Consider the following 19455-nt stretch of genomic DNA (forward strand, 5'->3'; position numbering starts at 1 on the left):
GAGCAAACAAACAACAGTAGCAATTACAAATAACACCGTATCTAAAAAGTATGAGACAACTACAAACAAAAAAAACATACCATTCTAAAAATGTCATTTAAGAGCCGTGCTTTCACAGGTTCTGCCCGAAACATGAACAACATGTTACACTGCACCCCATAAACACAATTTCATGATAATATGCAGATACTGCAACAAATAAGACATTTATATGTTGATTTCAATGAAAATTGTAAACATTGCGTCTCTTTGGTCCAGCTCAACCAAATGGAATGAGTCTTGGGGCGGGACAACCACTTGTCTGACCAATAGCAGGTGGGTGGAGTGTTTGGACCTGTTTGGTAACAGTCATAATATTTGCGATTTCATTTGATAGCATTTTGTGCTATTCACGGGAAAAACAGTAACCTGAAAATGCTATCTAAATCTAAATTAACTGGTCTAAAATATTATTTGACATCACTGAATTAAATTAAATACATTCATTTATACCCACAAAAGTATTTTTTATAGGTTAAATCACATAGAAATGGCTCTTTAATTTCACAACTGCAGGTTACAACTTTTTACAGTTTATATGTGGCATAAAAATTTGGTCACATTTAAAAAACATCTATCTAAAATATTCAAAATGCAAACAATGAATACACAAACACATAATGTGTGGTGTACATGTACAATTGTATGACAAGCTGTGTCATTTTCCTACAGATTCCATACAGGCATACTTAAATGTTATTTAATGAATACATGATGACCCAACAATAAAAATCAGCCATCATCCAATTCAGATTTATCAGATCTTGTCAGATTCAGATTTTACTCAGATAAATCAACAACACTGGAAGAGATTTCATGCATATCTTAAGTTGAGTTTAGAAAGACGCCGCTGCTATGACATTATCATTGTAATTAATCTTTGATTCCAAGTCATTTGTGTTGACATTTATGATGAATTAGTGGTTATGGAACAGTCTTGGGAATAATTAAATATTGCCTTCATTTTGGCCAAGCACAGCAGTTTGTAAGGGACACTGGAAGTTTTAACAATACTGTATATAGCCTAAAATGCTATTATGTCTCACTTTATCCTTAAAAATCTGCTGATACAATCAATAAAGAGGATGCATTTAATTTTAACTCTCAGAAATTCGCAGTCATTTGAATATTGGATTTGAAAGCACTTCAAAGCCTTTGTTTCAGTGACAAACTGCATATAAATAGCATTTATATTCAAGACTTTTTTTTTAAGTTAAGCACAATGTTTTATTATTATTTCTTTGACTTAAGAAATAATACTTTAAAACAGCTTATAAATATTAGAAAACTTAGATCAGATGTAAATAAAGTCATGTGGTGCAACATGAAACATTAAAAATAATTATAATTATATTATTACTTTTTACTTATTTTCAATTAATCTTTTAAATACATTTCAATTAATTCATTGATTTTTGCAATTAAAAATGCCAAATTTTATATTCAGTATTTCACTGTATTTGTATGAGTATTTCAAAACACATCCTGCTCAGTGTTGTCCTTACAAACAATATGCAAAATGAAGGCCATAAAAACAAACGTAGTGAATGTATATATGTGGACCATGCAATACATTATGTGCAAAACAGAAACATTGTATTCTTAACCTTGCTCACAACAATAAAAAAAAACAAAAGCACAAAAACATTCATTCATCTGAACGAATTATTTACATTTAATTACATTTATACCCCATTACAATATTGTTGTTGATTATTTTGTTTATTACCAATTTTATCAATTAGCTGTTGCAGCCCTACATTTCTTCATTATGGACTAGGGCTGGACGATTATGGCCTAAAGTCAAAACTTCGATTAATTGAACACTTTACCTCGATTATGATTAATGAACGATTATTTTGTTTCTGTTTTGTTTTTTTGCCCTCATAGTTCACTTACAAGGTTTGTACTGTAAACAGGGCCATAGCTGGGGTTTTGCGGGGCCCCGGTTCAGGTTGTACCAGTGGGCCCTGTTTGAAAGTGTTTAATTTGTATGTTCGTTCTGTTTATTTGTTCATCAACATGCCCGCCACGTCCCAGAATGCAACGCAGCTCCCAAGCCCTATAAGGCGCGGTCACTTTAAGAGACAATGAATGCATCCTATATAATACACATACGATTTTTTTCTCAACTGTTTACGTTAACTTAAGACATAACTGACAGTTTTTTCGAACATACTATCCAAGACGGGTATTTTCACATATTTTTTATGTTTTTGTCGGTACAAGAGCAAAAACAGACAAATTCGGTGTTCAAGTGTTTTGAGACGCCTTTCTCTGCGTGAGCCTGAACACCAGAACACGGCGGTGCTGAAGTGGGCTCTTACACATCCTTTTCTGTTTGTTTAAACTGCATTTTGTTTTTGTTCGTTGAGGTGCAGGAGGAACTTAAAGGAGAACTTTGCAAACGAGAGCTCAGTTCAGTGTTGCTGTCTGTGAGACGCGGCTCTCTCTCCGCGTGCGCACCGAGCACAGCGCGCGAGTAAACAGCTACTCAGTTCAGCTTTTCCGCATCTTGCGTTTGAATGCTTTAAAGTCTTTTGAATGGTTACATTTGCAAGTGGCAAGGCTTAATAACACGTGAAAATGATACGCTTTCATGTCGACACGCAGCAGCGTTCTGTCAACTGTCCATAGCGTCTTTTTAGACTGGCCTCAGCCAGACGGTTGAGATCGACTATTAAAGGTGGGATATTTTTTCCTATTGAAAGAACGATCATAGCTCACTATCAGCAGTTATTTTATCTATGTTCGTCACATTTCTTACATATTATTGCTCGGTGTAAGAGATAAATAAAGATTAAAGGTAAACAGTACCAGTACGAGTGATTGCGTGTGTGAATTAGTCATACCGTCTCTATATTATTGTGAAGCTTGGGGTTGTAAATAGCCTAGTTCCTTCAAAAGTAGAAAAATATGCTATAATAAGTTTTGAGAATCTAAGATACTTTAGTGATAAATCACAGGACAGCGCTGACAACTGCGTTCCTCTGTGCATGCGATCTTCACAGCTATGAGTTTTCGTGCCACAATGCAGCTGCGCGAACATGGTAGCTCGATATAATAATACACATCCGATCGTCTAATCGCTTGAACGTCCAAACCATAAAACAAATACAACTGACAAAGTTTAGTGAAGACTCAAGGCTCACCGCTCGCGCGCCATCACTATGTGTTGAACCGGTGTTCACCTCCGTGTTTTGCTTTTATGCCACTGACTGGCAGAATCATGTGGCTACACACGGTTTTAAGGGGGAAGTATTAACAGGAAATAACCGAAATAACCGACATGGGAAAATTAAGTTTGTTAGAGGTTCTAAATTTCGGTTTCGATTACTTTTCGATTAATCGTCCAGCCCTATTATGGACACTCTTACATGTCATTTACCCATTTGTGTAAATTGGTATCCATTAATTTAGTTTGTATGAAGAATAAAACAACACTGCACTCAATGTATTTCAATCCAAAAGAAACTGAACTTTTGCAAGCATGAAGTGTGTACTGTATGTGATAAGGGAAATTAAAGACTCTTGAAGCAAATTTTGAGGTCAATTCCACAAACCAGATCATAAATATGGCTCCTAATGGACAAAAAGTGGCCCATGAGAGCGACTTGGTAAGCAGACACTTATAGGGTGAGAGGTTAAAGAAAAAAGACATCAGATATGAATATAGACCCCCAAGACCCACCAAGAAGGCTTCCCATGGAGACCAGCACCATGCTGTCCGTATAATTTGTGAGGGAAAGGATGTACTCCCAACGACTGCACTTATTCACTATTAACAAGAATTTATATAGCTCTCCATATTCACAGCTTTTCTGAGATACTCTTCTGAAATAAATTCTGTCAACATGGTCGAGCTCAACTCGGGAAGTCGTGGCCTAATGGTTAGAGAGTCGGACTCACAATCGAAAGGTTGTGAGTTCAAGTCTCGGGCTGGCAGGAATTGTAGGTGGGGGGAGTGCATGTACAGTTTTCTCTCCACCTTCATTAAGCCCTTTCACACATAGGCCTTTTCAAAATCTTTTCAAAAATACCGGTAAATTCGTTCCGACAATTTACCGGTATGAGAAGTTGTAACATTACCAGTAAATTGCCGGAATTCGTAAGACGTCTACTCCGGGCCAATCATAACAATGTGATGCATTCATACACTGTTTAATAAAATAAAATAAATGTCATCCAACTGAAGCGACAGTGAAATTAAAGCGCTTCTCCTTATCCGGGCGGATGAAGAAATATGTCGTCATCTGAGAGAAACTGTTAGTGATGCAGTAACGTATGATAAAATAACTGTTAACTATCTCCGAGAGCAATGCATTCACAGGACAAAGTCAGGTCATCAATAAACTGAAAACATTGCATCTTAATATCTAAAAAATAAACAACCATCACAAACGAAGTAGTAGTGGAAGTATTTCTTGTTCCTATTATGACTTTTGTCAATCTATTTGGGGGTCCTGCTACTCCACAAATCCTGTAGCTCTGAACCAGTGGATCTCAACCCGCGGCACGTCATGAAATCACATGCGGCCCACCATGCCGAACACAATAAAAAAAAAATAATAATAATTACAACTTATTTTAGTTTTTACATAGGGAAAAACACATAGGGTACAAACGAGAAGTCAGAGCAGTGGAGAAGAGTGCTGGACATTCGGCATCAACTTTCGGTTTGCCCCCAGTGGCGGTTCTAGGATTTTTCTGTAACAGGGGCCATTAAGGGGCCACATGTTACATTCAGGGGCCAAGTACAGTACATTCAAGCACATAAAATAATTTATTCAGTATGGTGCACCTACATTTCGGCAGTCATTCCTTTTTCAAACGCTCTAATAAAAAATTATGAGCCAGTAAAGTTATTAATGATTTTTTTTTTTTCATTTATTTATACTGTGCATAAAGGACACAATGCATCACACACACACACACACACACACACACAATAAAATTTCATTTTGAATGTTCTTACTGGTGTATTTTGCATTCCCATGTGCATTCATGCGTTTCTCAATTAATGAATCGTGCTGTGCAATTGCATCCAAGATGGCTAAGAAATTGCCGGGGTTATCCTAGCCTTCGGATTCCCTGTATCCATGCTAAGAAATGTTTTGAACAGTTGTTAAGAGTTGTTAACACAGCACTTCAGTGATGTTCTGATTTGCAATTATCTCTAGGGCAACCATTTATGCACAGTCCTTTTTTCCAATTAGAGAACCCTGATTCTGACCTGAATATAGACATTGGGGCATTTGGGACCAAAAAGTGGCGACAAGGGTAGCAAAAAACAGTCTCTAAAAACAGAATACTCCAGCCACGTAAAGAATGTACTGCCTTATTGTTTCCATGGCGACGCGTCGTGCTGGTCATGTGACACAACACAGCCGCAATAGATCTGTGACACATGGATCAATTTATTTCTTTTTTCCTGTTTTATTCAAAATATTTGCAAATATAATCACTATATTATGAAATATCTGATATTCCGATTCTGAAATACGTGCAAGTAAATATATTTGGTAGCTTAAACACTTTTATATCGACCGTGTTAGTTGATCTATACCGGGGTGATGGGCGCCGCCATGTTGGTTCGTGCTGAATCCGAGCTGTGGGATTTACAACACGCACATTCATCCTCTCCTCTGAAACACGTTGAAGTACGTCTCCGGTAAACTCTGAGAAGGGCAAAGTAAACTTTAGTTACCTACACAATCTGTATATGATATTAATACGATTGATGGAACGGGGGCCAATCAGGGGCCAATCAGATTTCAGCAGGGGCCAGGGCCCCTGTGGCCCCGCCTCTAGAACCGCCCCTGTTTGCCCCGCAACTCACTTGAGGATGTTCAGCCCGTCTTTTTTCACAATTCTCCCAAAACAGTTTATACTACTGTTTCAGCTATTAAAATAGTTCAGTTTTGTATGTTTGGAGCAGTTTTTGATAGTTAAACAGGCCTATAAGTTTTGTTTTTAAAGCGGCCAGCACAGAGAGAGAGTTTGCATAGCCGTTTAATCAGTTTAGCCTTCTCAAATCATCACGAATTGTCTAAAATAAAATCTAAAGATATAAAACAGTTCAAGCATGTAACGATGTTTTAACGTTAAACCCAGATACATGTGCGCTGTATCGAATATTTTGTGCGGAGAGTGCAAGATAAAGCACACTTTTTTGGGACATATAGGTGCCAGCGCGATCATAATATAAAATAAAGAAATATAAAATAAAGAAAACAAACATGGTTTCTGCTGTCTCGTCTTGAACAGGAGCGCTTACAAAAATAAACCGAAACTCAGCGAATACATGACTCACAGACATGATAAATATATCTATAAAAAGCTTTAAATTACTAATTACTACTCTAAAATACTACTTAATGAAATAATAATAAAAAATAAAAAAAATCTCAATACAATCATAATCCGTATAGAAGGCGCGTCTAATGAGGAGATGATGAGTCAGGCAACTTCATACTTGGGACACAGACTCAGAAAACACTAGTTTATTAGTAAATAATTCAAATATATTTTTACTATTTCCCTCTGTCACATTCATGGTAATTACTTTTTCCGGTGCTTTGCGACATCTTTTGAACTCAATTTGAACGCAGAACTGTTTATCTGCGCTGATAGACTATTTGATAAGAATTTGGATCAATAGGCTACATTTGTGAACGCACCTTTTATTTAATGTCGCGCATCTTACAGACTGCAATTTACAATCGCAACTTCATTGTGCTATTAATCCTTTCAAGCCGATTTTCACTAAATTGGTCAGCTCCCGACAGCATCAGGTGTTTTATTAATGGTGAGTATAATTATTTAAACCAGTCGTCTATTATGATGTGTCTACAAAAGCAGTTGCATGAATACTTAAGTTTGAAACAAAAATGAAACCATCAACAGAAATACTGAACACGTATTACCCTCCATGTTTAAAAATACAAGCACAGTTGTTTAGAGGTTAATGACGTCACAGAATTTACCGGTATTTTGGAATGGATGTGTGTATGGTGCTTTCCCGGAAAAAAGACGGAATGTCATTGACTGTGTGAAACAGCGCATTTTTGAATTTACCGGTAAAGTCGTTCCGGTAATTTTCCGGCAATTTACTGGTATTACTGTGTGAAAGAGGCTAATACCACAACTTGGGTGCCCTTGAGCAAGGCACTGAACCCACAACTGCTCCCCGGGCGTCGCAGCATAAATGGCTGCCCACTGCTCCAGGTGTGTGCTCACAGTGTGTGTGTTATCACTGCTCTGTGTGTGTACACTTTGGATGGGTTAAATGCAGAGCACGAATTCCGAGTATGCCATACTTGGCTTTATGTCAGCCATACTTGGCTTTATGTCACGTCACTCATTCACTCAAGGCCTCCCTGGCAGTTGTCCAGAGGCATGTATTTGATTAAGCCTGACATGAAGAGTTTAAATGCATTAACGAGTGTATCTGACACCACCTGGTTGAGGTAGCGTAAAGATGAACAGTGTATTGGTGTCTTAAAAACAAGGGTCCCCTTCAAGGCTTGAGAAGGGAAATTTATGACAGCTGGGGGACAGCTGCATCTGTTGATATTTGTCCATCATCTCCTCTGTTAATATTCAATTTCATTTCTACTGTATCAATGATCTTTTTTGATCTAGCTTTCGTTTGATGTTCATGAATTTCATTTAGAAGGAATAGTCTTATTTGTCTCCTAAAGTTTTTGTCCCACTTGTTGGATTTTTCTAATTATGTTTCCCTCTCTATTTCTGCCTCTCTATAAACTGTCTGTCAAAATAAATGCGAAATGTAAAAAATTAGTCAAAATTGTCTTATTATAATCTCCTGGAAATAATCATCTTCTCCATCACTTGATGAATAGCACCCATAATGAAAACAAAATTAGGTTTTTTTTAAATAACATGAGCCTAATTTGCATAGAAAGGAATGACACTGACTTTAAATATTTAAATATTCAAAGCACATCATTTATATCATTTTTTTTTTTAGGGAAAGAATTAGATGACATTTAGACTTTTGAGAGATTGAGATGTTCTCTGAAACTGAGATTACTCTGGAGAAGAATCTAAATGTGCTCCTAATGTGAGACAATAAAGAGATCTCAGTTGTGATAGTTCATTGTTGCAAGCAGAGCTAAAATGTCTAAGCTGCCAGTTATGATCAGCATATGTTACAGAATAATCTGAACAGTCTGATCTGTACATGAAAGCTCAATTCTTTCTGATGGCTTTGACATAATTCTGCATGTCATGTCTGGTTTGATATGCTCTCAGTGAATAAAAGGCTTGAGTAAGACATCTCCTTTGTCTGAATCCAGCCGTTCTGACCGGTAAGTACTGCCTGTGTGCCTAGCTATGTATTGTTAACATTATCGGTCTTTCTTTGTTTAAAATGGCACATTTTCTCATATTAACATTCAAAAAGGTTTGGAATTTTAGTGTACACAACATTTAAATAAATGATAGTGAATCCATCAAGCACAAGAGTACAAATATTCACATCTCTTGCTCTATAACGTCACATTTGCTGTATACAGTTTATGTAGCTTCTAGCTTAAAGAAAATGACCTCACCACAAAGATTATCTCGGTCTCAGTGTAAAATAAAAAAGTGATCGAATAACAAATGTTTAATCCAGAATCCAGGGGCAACCTTGGAAGCAAAATGGCCAATGTATAGGCTTGCTGCAACCATCCAGTTTTGGCAGTTTGAAGTTGTTGCTGTAAAATATGGCATGCTGTCATTAATGATCCATTTGGTCTTTGTTTGATTTCTACTATGGGTATGTTTTAAATACATATTTTGGTGTGGTGCAACAGATCGCTGTGTAAGCGACTCAGTTCAGCGCCGAGCATGAGTGAGCCTTATCATCCCTCCCTCTTTACTACTAGTTTTAACATGATATAACATGAATGAACATCTCATGCCTCATGTTATCACTCAATCAGTGTTTCAACTATTTAAAGATGTCAATAAAACAGCTTGTAAACTTGTAAATCTCACTAGAATTTAATTTACCTCAGTGAAGTCATCAGTCCCCACAGCTCGTTAGCTCGCTAGAGAAATGAAGTGCAGAAAAGAGCATTTCATAAAATATTATTTAAGTAAAATTAATTTTAAAAACACATTATTTGCAATTTACATGTTTGCATACAGTTTTTTTTTTCATTTGAGTGCTTATTATCTAAAAAAGAGCAATTTTATGTTCAGGTTATGTTCTGCTACCGAAACCATACCGAACTGTAGGGGTGTGTGATAATGACAAAAAATTTCAATCTCTATATTTTCTGGAATTTTGTTGATAACAAAACTTTTAAGATATTTTTGTGCCAGAGGTGGCACAGACCATCTCAGACCATCTTGAGACCAAGCTGGCAAAAACTTATTAAAAGCTTTTTGATATCTCAAATGGTTTTTGTATAACTCATCGACAAAATGATGGCATGATGCCAAAATGGATCTGGGGTTGTGTTTCTGCAATTCTTTGGCATATCGAGACCAAACTTTCTGGGTATCATTGTCCCAATGACCAAACCACATCAATTTTGGAGCAGCACCACCTATACTGTATACCAAAAGTAATATGCATTTACATCACATTATAAGAAAATGTGAAAGTCATCAGCTGGTCTGATGCTCCCTTCCTTGCTTGCTTAACTCCATATTTTGCCTCTGTTGTGACTGGCCCATTAGCTGATGTGGCAGCAATATTTTTAAAAGTAAAAAGTTTTTTTTTTTTTTAGCATACTGTTGTTCATGTAAAATGTTTAATGAAGCTTCTAGTTTGTCCAGCAAACAGCAGTTGGAAATGCCTGCACCCTTCAGCTTTAAACTTAATAATAAAATTAATTTACTTAATGTCACAAAACATATAATGGCTAGGTCAATCTTTGCTATGGTCTTTACTCAAGGACTTTGTTCCAGAAGAATACCAAGAAATTACATTTCAATGCTGCCATGTTAAATACAGGCCTTTATTGCCAGACACATTCCCAGCTGAGAGCAACTACAAAGACCTTCATTAGCACAACAGCAGGGTTTGAGTGGGGCAATGAATTGTGGGAGTGCATTATTGAATATGCATGTGCATATGCACACACTCATATCTAGGTATGGGATCTGCCCGTATAAATCCACTATGCTTGATTATAAGATCTACGGGGAGTATGGGAAACAGTGAAAAGAGGGACGCTGATGGCAGGATGTTGGCATAGTGCCCATGGCTGTGGGTGTCGGGTGATATTACCCCATTCGACAGTTACATGATTTCAGTTACATGTTTTCTCCTACAGTATTTTGGGAGTTTGAATACGACATACTAAGCATGATTCAGTCTAGTGAGAACCGCTGTAAAGCATATGGGCTTTTAATAAGGCAATGTTCTGGTCAGAAAAGGGAAGTCTATCCCAGCCAGAACAGCCGTGTTGATATTTCTTTGAGGAAAGAAACTAAAGCCTGCTTTTGTGTGCATGCACACTTCCCAAAATCCGACTCTAACTACATAGATGCACCTCTAGGAGAGAAAGGGCAAACTGTTTGTGTGATTCTGAATGGCATTTTAGAAATAAAGAACATTCTGTTTACCTGTGATTTGACTGAAATAAGTGAGCGCTAACCTTTATCAGCGTGATATTTATCAGACTCGTAGCCAAAAGATCATTTGCCCACACAATCTGGTGTCTGCAACAGCATATGGCACTGAAAAGATATTTGATGTTTAAAAACAAAAACAACTGAAAAAAATAACATCACTGACACATTGTTAGTAATGCACTGAAATAAATCTTGTTGGTGAATACTGTACAATGGGTCCCAGATTTTGTGGACTATTTTTATATGCTTTCAACGTTTTTCAGCTGAAAAGTTTGGCTGAAATTTTGGCATATTGTTGCATATTACTCAGGAATGGTAAAACTTGTTATATAATAGAGATGGAAAGAAAGAGGAAAGTAAGGACAATATGGTAGCAGAGTATAACATGCTGGAGGACAAAGAGATGTGAAGTGCGTGGTGCTTCTGGAGGAATTTTTGCCTTCAGTTATCAGCAGAGGATTACAATGAATGTCTCGACAGCTCCTTTGTCAAGAAAGATACTCATACAGAGACATAGTATGACATATGTCTTGGTCAGATTTCAAAAACCACTGAAATTCATCTCGTGGCATTCCACCACATGATAAGATGTTTGCAGGATCACATGCTACTAACACCTGAAGAAGAGCTTAAGATCATATATCCAGTATATTTAAAGGTGTGTAAGTTCTACCACACTAACGGCACTAAACATAACCGATAAATAATGGTTAAAAAACCTCAATGTCTGGTCATGTCATTGACCCCAAGATAGAAAAAATGTATAATGCATGGCCTCTGTAGGATTCTACATGTTTGAAAATATTCACAAGTGGTTCGCCTTAAGAGAACAGTCCACCCAAAACTGAAAGCCAAAGACTTCCCATTGACTTCCACAAAAAATACAATGTAAGCCAATGGGAACTAAAACAGTTTGATTACTGACACTCTTCAAAATATCTTTTATGTTCCACAGAAGAAAACAAATCATAGCAACTTGATGGTGAGTAAACGATGACAGAATTATCATTTTTGGGTGAACTATCTCTTTAAAGTTAAAAGCAACCGGCCACCTACGTGCTAAAACAAAATCACTGACGACACATTGGGAACCGCTTAGCAAAATACTTAGCCCTAGCAAAATCCCACTAACAGTTTCTTCCAAAAATCCTAAAATCAAAATTAACTAATAATATTACTCAAACGTAAACAGTCTTAATCCAGCTTATTTGGCAGGAATTGGCCACAGAGAATTGCAACCAACTGAAACGCAAACGCAGCAACTGCAGGAGTGTCTGCAAAAATCAATAAAGATTTTGCAGAAAGTAAAACATATGAAGGGCCTGAAGCCCCCAGCTCTCTCTGAATGGGCCGGAAGCCAATCCTGAGTGAAGGGCATGTGAGCATGATGGGAGGAGGCGTCTAAGACCATGGGGGATTGGGGCAGACAGCAAGACTGGAGGTGCTACTATTGTGGTGTATGATTTCGGAAACATGAGCAACCCACACGCATGCACACACATCCAGAAAAAAGCATCCACATCTGTCTCCTCAAAAATAAGTTAGCAACCAGGTGTTTGCAGCTGTCTGTGGATTTTATGGTAAAACGAGAAAGACAGAGAGATGGAAAGCGATAAAGATGGACAGGTTTGAGGGGGATGAGAGGCAGTGATTCAGAGGGAGATTTTGGAGAAAGCATTATCCAAGGACTTCCAAAATCCCCCTTGCATTGTGAGGACTGCTGCCAGATCCTGAATCGGTTCCCGGCCAGTGACGTGTCCCACAGATGGGGCTCCCCAAAAGTGACGGGCTGCGTTCAGCCAATTAAATTGTGTATTTTGGAAGGGTGCACTAAGCTGTTTATAAGTGTGTAGAATAATAATGAGAGAAAGCTAAAGAATCACAAGGGACATGGTCCGCAAAATTGAGCCTTTTATCAGTGCATACTATGTGTTTGCCATTTATTAAATGGCGTTATAAAAACTGTCTACAGCTGAGTCCTTAACACTGCTGCATGAAGCATATAATTACTATAAATCCAGAAGCAGATTATTTTGAATAAATGGTGTAGGTGGGGAAATGCACTTTCCAAGACAAATAAAGGAATAGACAAAGCAATAATCAGTAGTCTAATAATTACATATTTCAACATTAAAGGGATAGTTTAACTAGAAATTCATTTTCTCATGTTATTTCAAACTCATATGACTTTCCATTTTCTGTGACACACATAAAAAAAAATGTCCAAACTGCTCTTTTCAATAATACAATAGCCATAAAACACTACTCTTCAAAGGTTTTTGAAAAAAGAAAAACAAAAAAGCCGTTTAATATTGCTTTTATTTGATCAAACTACAGTTGGACAGCAAAAAATGGCATATCATAAATGTCAAACTTTGAATATGCATAAGCATATAACATTTAAGTATATATATTCAGTAAATATGAGCTGTTATGGGGTTTCGGAGGACTTGAACCAATTTTGGACCAATTTTATGGGCTCTTTTCCATTTCTGGAGTATAACATCATCCATCCTCAGTCCCACTATATAGAAAGGAACAGCCAAGACATTCAGCTAAATATCTCCTTTTGTGCTTCACAGAAGAAAATAAATCATACATCTCTGAAATGACCAGAGGGATTGTAAAAGACGTCAGAATTTTCATTATGATAAACTATCCTTTTAAGACTTATTTGCTCTTTTTATTATAGAGTAGCCTGTAAGAAAAAACTTGGATAATTTTAGCGTGGCAAACCTAATTTTGAATTCCTTTTACAGCTTTAAAAAAAAAAGTCTGAGAAAGTGAGGGAGAGGGGCAAAAAGAGCTGGAAAATACAAGAATTCTACCTTGTGGAAGAGCCTGAAAATACAAGAATCTACACAGATCATTAAATGAAGTAACATAAAACACACTGGCAGTTCTGATGGCCCTTGTCAGTTCATGGCGGCAGCAAGTTTTTGACACACTTCCCAGACCATACTAATATTAAAATGTAAGCCAACAAAAAATGTGGAGATGTGGAGCAGCCAAGCCAGACTGAGCCAGGCAGGATTCCTTCACAAAATGGCTAGAAGCTGTTTTCTTCATTCTTGAAACAGTCAGTGCTTTTAAGGTATCCCCTTGTTCAAAGAGAGCTCAGATGAAGACTAGATGACAAACACTAAACCTTTTACTGTCAACAACAACTGTCAAGTCACAAAAGGTTTTGATAAGCGCAATCTCTATCAGATAGTGATCTAATCCTGTAAACTCACCTGAGGATCTTAGAACAGCACACCTCCAGCAACCATCCCCCAGTCTGCTTCCTACCCATGAAGGCATTTAATGAATGCCATGGCATTGTTTTCACTGAATTCAAAGCCTGTCGTGCACTCGTCTAGCCTGCGTCTCAGCTTATCACTATAGAGAAATCTTAGCACAAGGATCAAACCCTTGACTTCAGGGATGTAATCAAAAGAGATCTAATACTGAATTATGCTTGAAAGCAAAGGGCTGTTTTTCTTTGATTGAGTACAGAGGTGTCTCTTTGGGATTAATCTTTTGTTAACAGGTGTAAAATATTTCATTATGAGTGAAATGGTCACCATAGTTAATTTCTTGCTTTTCAGAAAGGTAAACCACACAAATGCCATATCAGTGACTTACTGTGTTAGTTTGGATGCATTCAAGTAAGTTTTATATACCCCCTATACTACTTTTATAATATTAAATGTATACTACCATTCAAAAGTTTGTGGTTGGTTTTTAAAAGTTTTTAAAAATGAATTTATTTGCCCCCCCAAAAAAGTAAAAACTGTCATATTCTCGTTATGTTTCATTCTGTTGCACTCAATTTAATGATTTTTGAATGCAATAACATAAATCATGCATATTAAGACAGGCATCTAAAAAGCCTAATTATACTGAGATTTCTTTCTTATGCAGCCACTGTGTACAATGGCAGATAGTGTGACTGTTCAGAATACCTGTATGAAAACATTACAAAGTAGCAGTGCATGCTAACTTTCAAACAGAATTTGAAAGTGGAATATGAGGTAAGCAGAGACAAAAATAGACAAGTGCACAATTCAAGACTTGCTGCACGCAATCATACACAATGCATATTTGTTGTATGCATACGTTTACAATAACAAGTGTTTAGTTTTGCTCAGGTAATTGCCTTCTTGCTGCCCCCTGCTGGTAAGGCTAAACGTGATTGGATTAGAAAGGAGATTCATTTAAACTCATTGTTCCCATCAGTCAGATTCTATAGGCATCAGTGATGTTTTAAATCGCATTGCACCCATTTAGACATAATTGTGCATAAACAACACTCAATATCACATCGCTGCAAATAATGAGTTTTTAAACCCAATTGTGTAAGGCTCTCAGCCTTCATCTAATCCACATGTTGCTGCTCACTGGAGCTGAACACCAAAACAACAACGCAGATTATCCAGACATAGAGGTCTACACTGATTTGCACCTTCTGCCAAGTAAAAACAATAAGCCTACACTGTAAAAGATTATTTTGATTTTAACAGTAGACGACTGTAAAAAATGCTTCAGTAAAAAACTGTTAATTGGTTAACAGTAAGTTTCCATACTATATACGGTGAATAACTGTAATTACATTTAATGTAATTTTACAGTAAAATACAGTTTTCGGGGGTGAAAAAGTCATTGTTGAATTTATGGAAAAAAAACTGTAAATTGACACACCTAGAATTCCCTGCATGACACTTCATATTTTGTGTTTTTTCTTTGAAATAACTATGTTTCTTCTAGGTTTTTTCTTATCAGTTGTGTACATTAGGGTTTTATCTAATATCTAATGTTGTTAAATAAATGTTTATTGCATTATTTCAGTATCATGTGTGTCATATATCCCTAGCTTGTGGAGGAGCTGTTAGTTATGAGCTTTGATTTATCATGTGACTTTCTCATCACCACCAGTTTTGGATGGTTATCAGTGCATTACAATGGTTCAAAACAGATATTAGTACTTCAATATGTTGGTTTATTAACATTAGAAAATTAGATCAGTTAATGAAATACAGTATTTTATCGTGAATTTAAGTCTGTAAAACCTAAAATGTTGCTACAATATTTTTTTAACGAAGTTCTGGCAACCACAGCTGCCGGTATTTTACTGTAAATTTACTGTAAACAGATTTCTTTTTTAAAGTCGACAGGCTTTTACATGACATTCACTGTCAAGAGTGACAGATGGGGCGCAGCCCAGGATTGTGGGCAAAGAAACCCCCTCAAACCAGGAACAGCCACTCGATTGTATCGCCTCCACTGTGGGTCACGGGCTGCTATGGGAAGCAGGAACTCTAACGCAATGTATTTTTGTCAATGGCACACAATGCATCTCATATGAACTTGAGGGAATTAGTAGGGACATCTGGACTAAAAATAGATATTTTGGCGGATGTTTTATATTAGGATTTTTCATTCAAGCTCTGTTTTTCACTTTTGAATGACAGGACCTTGGTCAATCCGAACATTTTATATTAATACTTTCATATTACTATTCTGTACTGTTTTTAATATTGGGTCTTGTATGGTTAATCAAAATAAATAAGTTGTCAATGTGATGAGCAAGTGAATGAATGTGTAATTACTATATCAACAATAATGTAAAACATTAATGTTAATAACTATATATATATGTCTATGTGAGTGTGTGGTTAAATATTTGTATGGTTTATGTATATATATGTACTGAAAATGTTATATAGAGATTTTATTTTTATTTTCATTATACTTTTTAAAATATTCACTTTTTTTGTAAATTATGACACTAATAACATATTTATTTTAATAACCATGTACGACTCAATATTAAAACAGTATCATATAATAATAATAATGTTAATCAAAATATACGATAGTAGTATTAGATAACACACACACACACACATATACACACAAACACACACACACATATATATATATATATATATATATATATATATATATAATAAACCATACAAATATTTAACCACATACTCACATACACATATATATATAGTTATTAACATCATCATCCACATCAATCACTATAATTTGTAAGGATGACACTGTCAATGTCAAGTTCTTTGATGAAAAATCACCCCCTACATTTAGAGAGCAAGGTGACCCCTCTTAATCACAGGGGCTGTTATCTAACGGGGTTCAGTCAATAATCCCAGGACAGACCGCTTTGGTTCATCTGCTGGGGAACTGGAGGGACCTTATTAACACAAGGGTGAACAGAAGGTAGGATAGGGGCTTATTAAAAACCTTTTCGAGAAACCATTACAGGATAATCCTGATCCACACTGAACAAAATATATTAAGAGAGAAAGAGAAAAAAGGAATAAGAGTGGAAAAACAGTGTAGAAAGGTAGACAAAAAAGTAGATGGACGACACAACAGAGGACACATAGAGATGAACAGGAGAGGATTATGCAGTGGGGGTCCATCATCTGTTCCCTAGTGAGAAGGGCTAGTTCAGTAGTTGTCTAGTCATGTATTAAAGAGAGCACAAACACAGAATGAGACCTGCAGGGCAATTTGCACAGATCTAAGCATTATCAAGGTTGTTTTGAGCATTTAGGTCAACAAATATAATATGATTTTAAAAACTGAATATCGTGAAATTTTAAGTGCCTGTTATTTAGGTTGTATCTGAACACAGACACACAAAACTTGTATTCGTGACCAGTTTAATGATCAGAACCACTTCAGACATAAAAAATATAACCAGAGGCAACATCAAATCTAATTATGAACATCCTTTCAGTTTGAAATATTTGCTTTGTATAAAACACATTTGCTTTATTCACTAGATAAAATAGGTTGACTGGTAGATTATATTTGAGAATAAATGCCGTTTTCTAGTACAGTGTGTCTGTTTCAGTGTATCGTCCACCTGCTGTTTTCTGTCAAGGCTTTATGTGCACGTTTTTACATTTTGAACACAGTTTACGTACCGTTTTCTGCAAAGTGAACATGATATAAACAAGATTCCATGGACCTCTGCATATTTAAAAGTAATAGAGTATTTATTTACAAATTATGTGGATTTGCACAACGTTTAAACAAGCTGAAAATATTCATGGACTCACGTGCGGTGTGTTTTGGTAACAAACGTCACTCTTTTCAGAAGCGTATAACAAAGCCATAATGTCTAAGTAACTTTAAACAGTCGATATCCCCCCTATTACACAAAGAAAGGTCTAAAGTCATCGGTTTAAACAGAATATTCTCGTAAAGTTACAGGCTACTGTAACTGCAGCATCCCCAAACATTCGCGTGCATCCCATTCAAACGCGCGCGGTCGAACCGCTCCAGAAAGTTTCTCACAAAATTAAACCACAACAACAAAAAAGATAGAAAGATTAAGTAAAATTGTCTTACCTTGCCAAGCAAGAGCGCACATTTGAAGAACAACAAGTAAAAGTGAAGTGGTTGGCAGAGCCATGCTTCTGAAGTTATCCATCTGACTGAAGCGCGGTCGAGGAGCACGGCGGTTTTGGCCTGGAGGAGCACGAGAGCGGGAGGGAGGGAGGGGGAGAGGGAGTCGAGTTGCACAAATGCTGCCTGTCTGTTCACTATTGTACTGTCCTGCTGCGAGTGGGAGGAAATTTGGGACATTCACTTAATGCTCTCCACCCTACAAAATAAGGTTAAAATCATATTTCTCGGTCATGCGTTATGTCTTGATTTTTTTTTTTTACTGGCGCATATAATACGATTTATTGTTCGGTTATTAACAAAAAAGCTGCCATGCTATGATGCTTTGGACACTTTACCATGCTAATGCCACGTTTATGGACATGTACGTAGTCTACTTAATAATATCATCGAAACCTTTTGTTGAATGAAAGGTTTTATGGACAAAGGTTTCAAGCATGAATGCCAATCAAGAACCTTGATTTTTAACAGTGTATATGGTATATAATATCAAAGTATTATGATATGAATTACCAGCTGATAGTACCAAATGCCATGTTGCCACCACAGCACTTTTTTTGTAAGTCTTTTGTAGGTCATTGTATGTGATATCTATGTTTGTCCTCTTTGATAATGCATTAATAATACTGTTTTTGAATATTGAATTTTGAAAGTCAGTGCATTATTGATGGATTGTAGCGTTTCATATTTATCAGATGTTAAAGCCACAAATGCACAAATTAATTTTATAATTTCAATTATAATTTTCTGGCAAGTAAGTAGTCGGGAGGTTTTCCTGGAGCAAGATTATGAAAAAAAAAGAGACCTCTCTCTTCTGTGAGACAGAAAAATCTTTCACATTGTTCTGGAAGGAGGTGTTGTTGGTGGATGTGTGTTGTTTTAGGACAAGGAACTCCTTCAGTGTGTCAGCATGCAGGTTGTTAACAACCTTTACTGTTATCACACTCTATCACTATCATCTCAGCTAACAGCTGCTGGAGGGAGGGGTGTGTGTGTGTGTGTGTGTGTGTGTGTATGTGTGTGTGCAGAGAGAGAGAGAGGGGCAGTCGAGGGCTGTCTGTCCAGCTGTCTACCAAGCCTCTTGCCATCATTCCATGTGCCTTTTACTCAAAAATATAACAAAAACATTCATTCATAACTGTGCTCATATACTGTACTTCTTGAAGGTGATTAACGTAAACAGATTTGTATTTTTCCCACAATATAGGAGCTTGAAGAAGAGAATGCAACATAAAAGGTGCAAAAATAAAGCCGATTTTTAATAAGATCTCTGATAACTTTTAAAAAGATAGTACATTTCAAACATTTTTATGAAAATTCTGTCATTGTTTACTCACTCTGATGCTGTTTAAGACCTGTATTTCTTTCTTTCTTTAGTAAGTCACAAAGGAG

General features: G+C 36.6%; 1 protein-coding gene across 5 annotated transcripts in view; it reads right to left on the reverse strand.

The window, feature by feature from the left end:
• Nucleotides 1–19455, reverse strand: part of LOC132134786 (cell surface glycoprotein MUC18-like) — a 77600-nt gene that overhangs the window by 41333 nt on the left and 16812 nt on the right. For 4 of the 5 annotated variants that reach the window (XM_059547164.1, XM_059547162.1, XM_059547157.1 and 1 more), the window contains exon 1: nucleotides 18007–18126. The exons of the other annotated variant lie outside the window; for it this stretch is intronic. In XM_059547164.1, the coding sequence (XP_059403147.1) occupies nucleotides 18007–18088 (82 nt within the window). In that variant the 5' untranslated portion in view covers nucleotides 18089–18126. Of the gene's footprint in view, nucleotides 1–18006; nucleotides 18127–19455 lie in introns of those variants that run through there. 5 annotated transcript variants of the gene reach the window in all.

Source organism: Carassius carassius, chromosome 4 (assembly GCF_963082965.1).
Source record: "Carassius carassius chromosome 4, fCarCar2.1, whole genome shotgun sequence".
Classification (NCBI taxonomy): domain Eukaryota; kingdom Metazoa; phylum Chordata; class Actinopteri; order Cypriniformes; family Cyprinidae; genus Carassius; species Carassius carassius.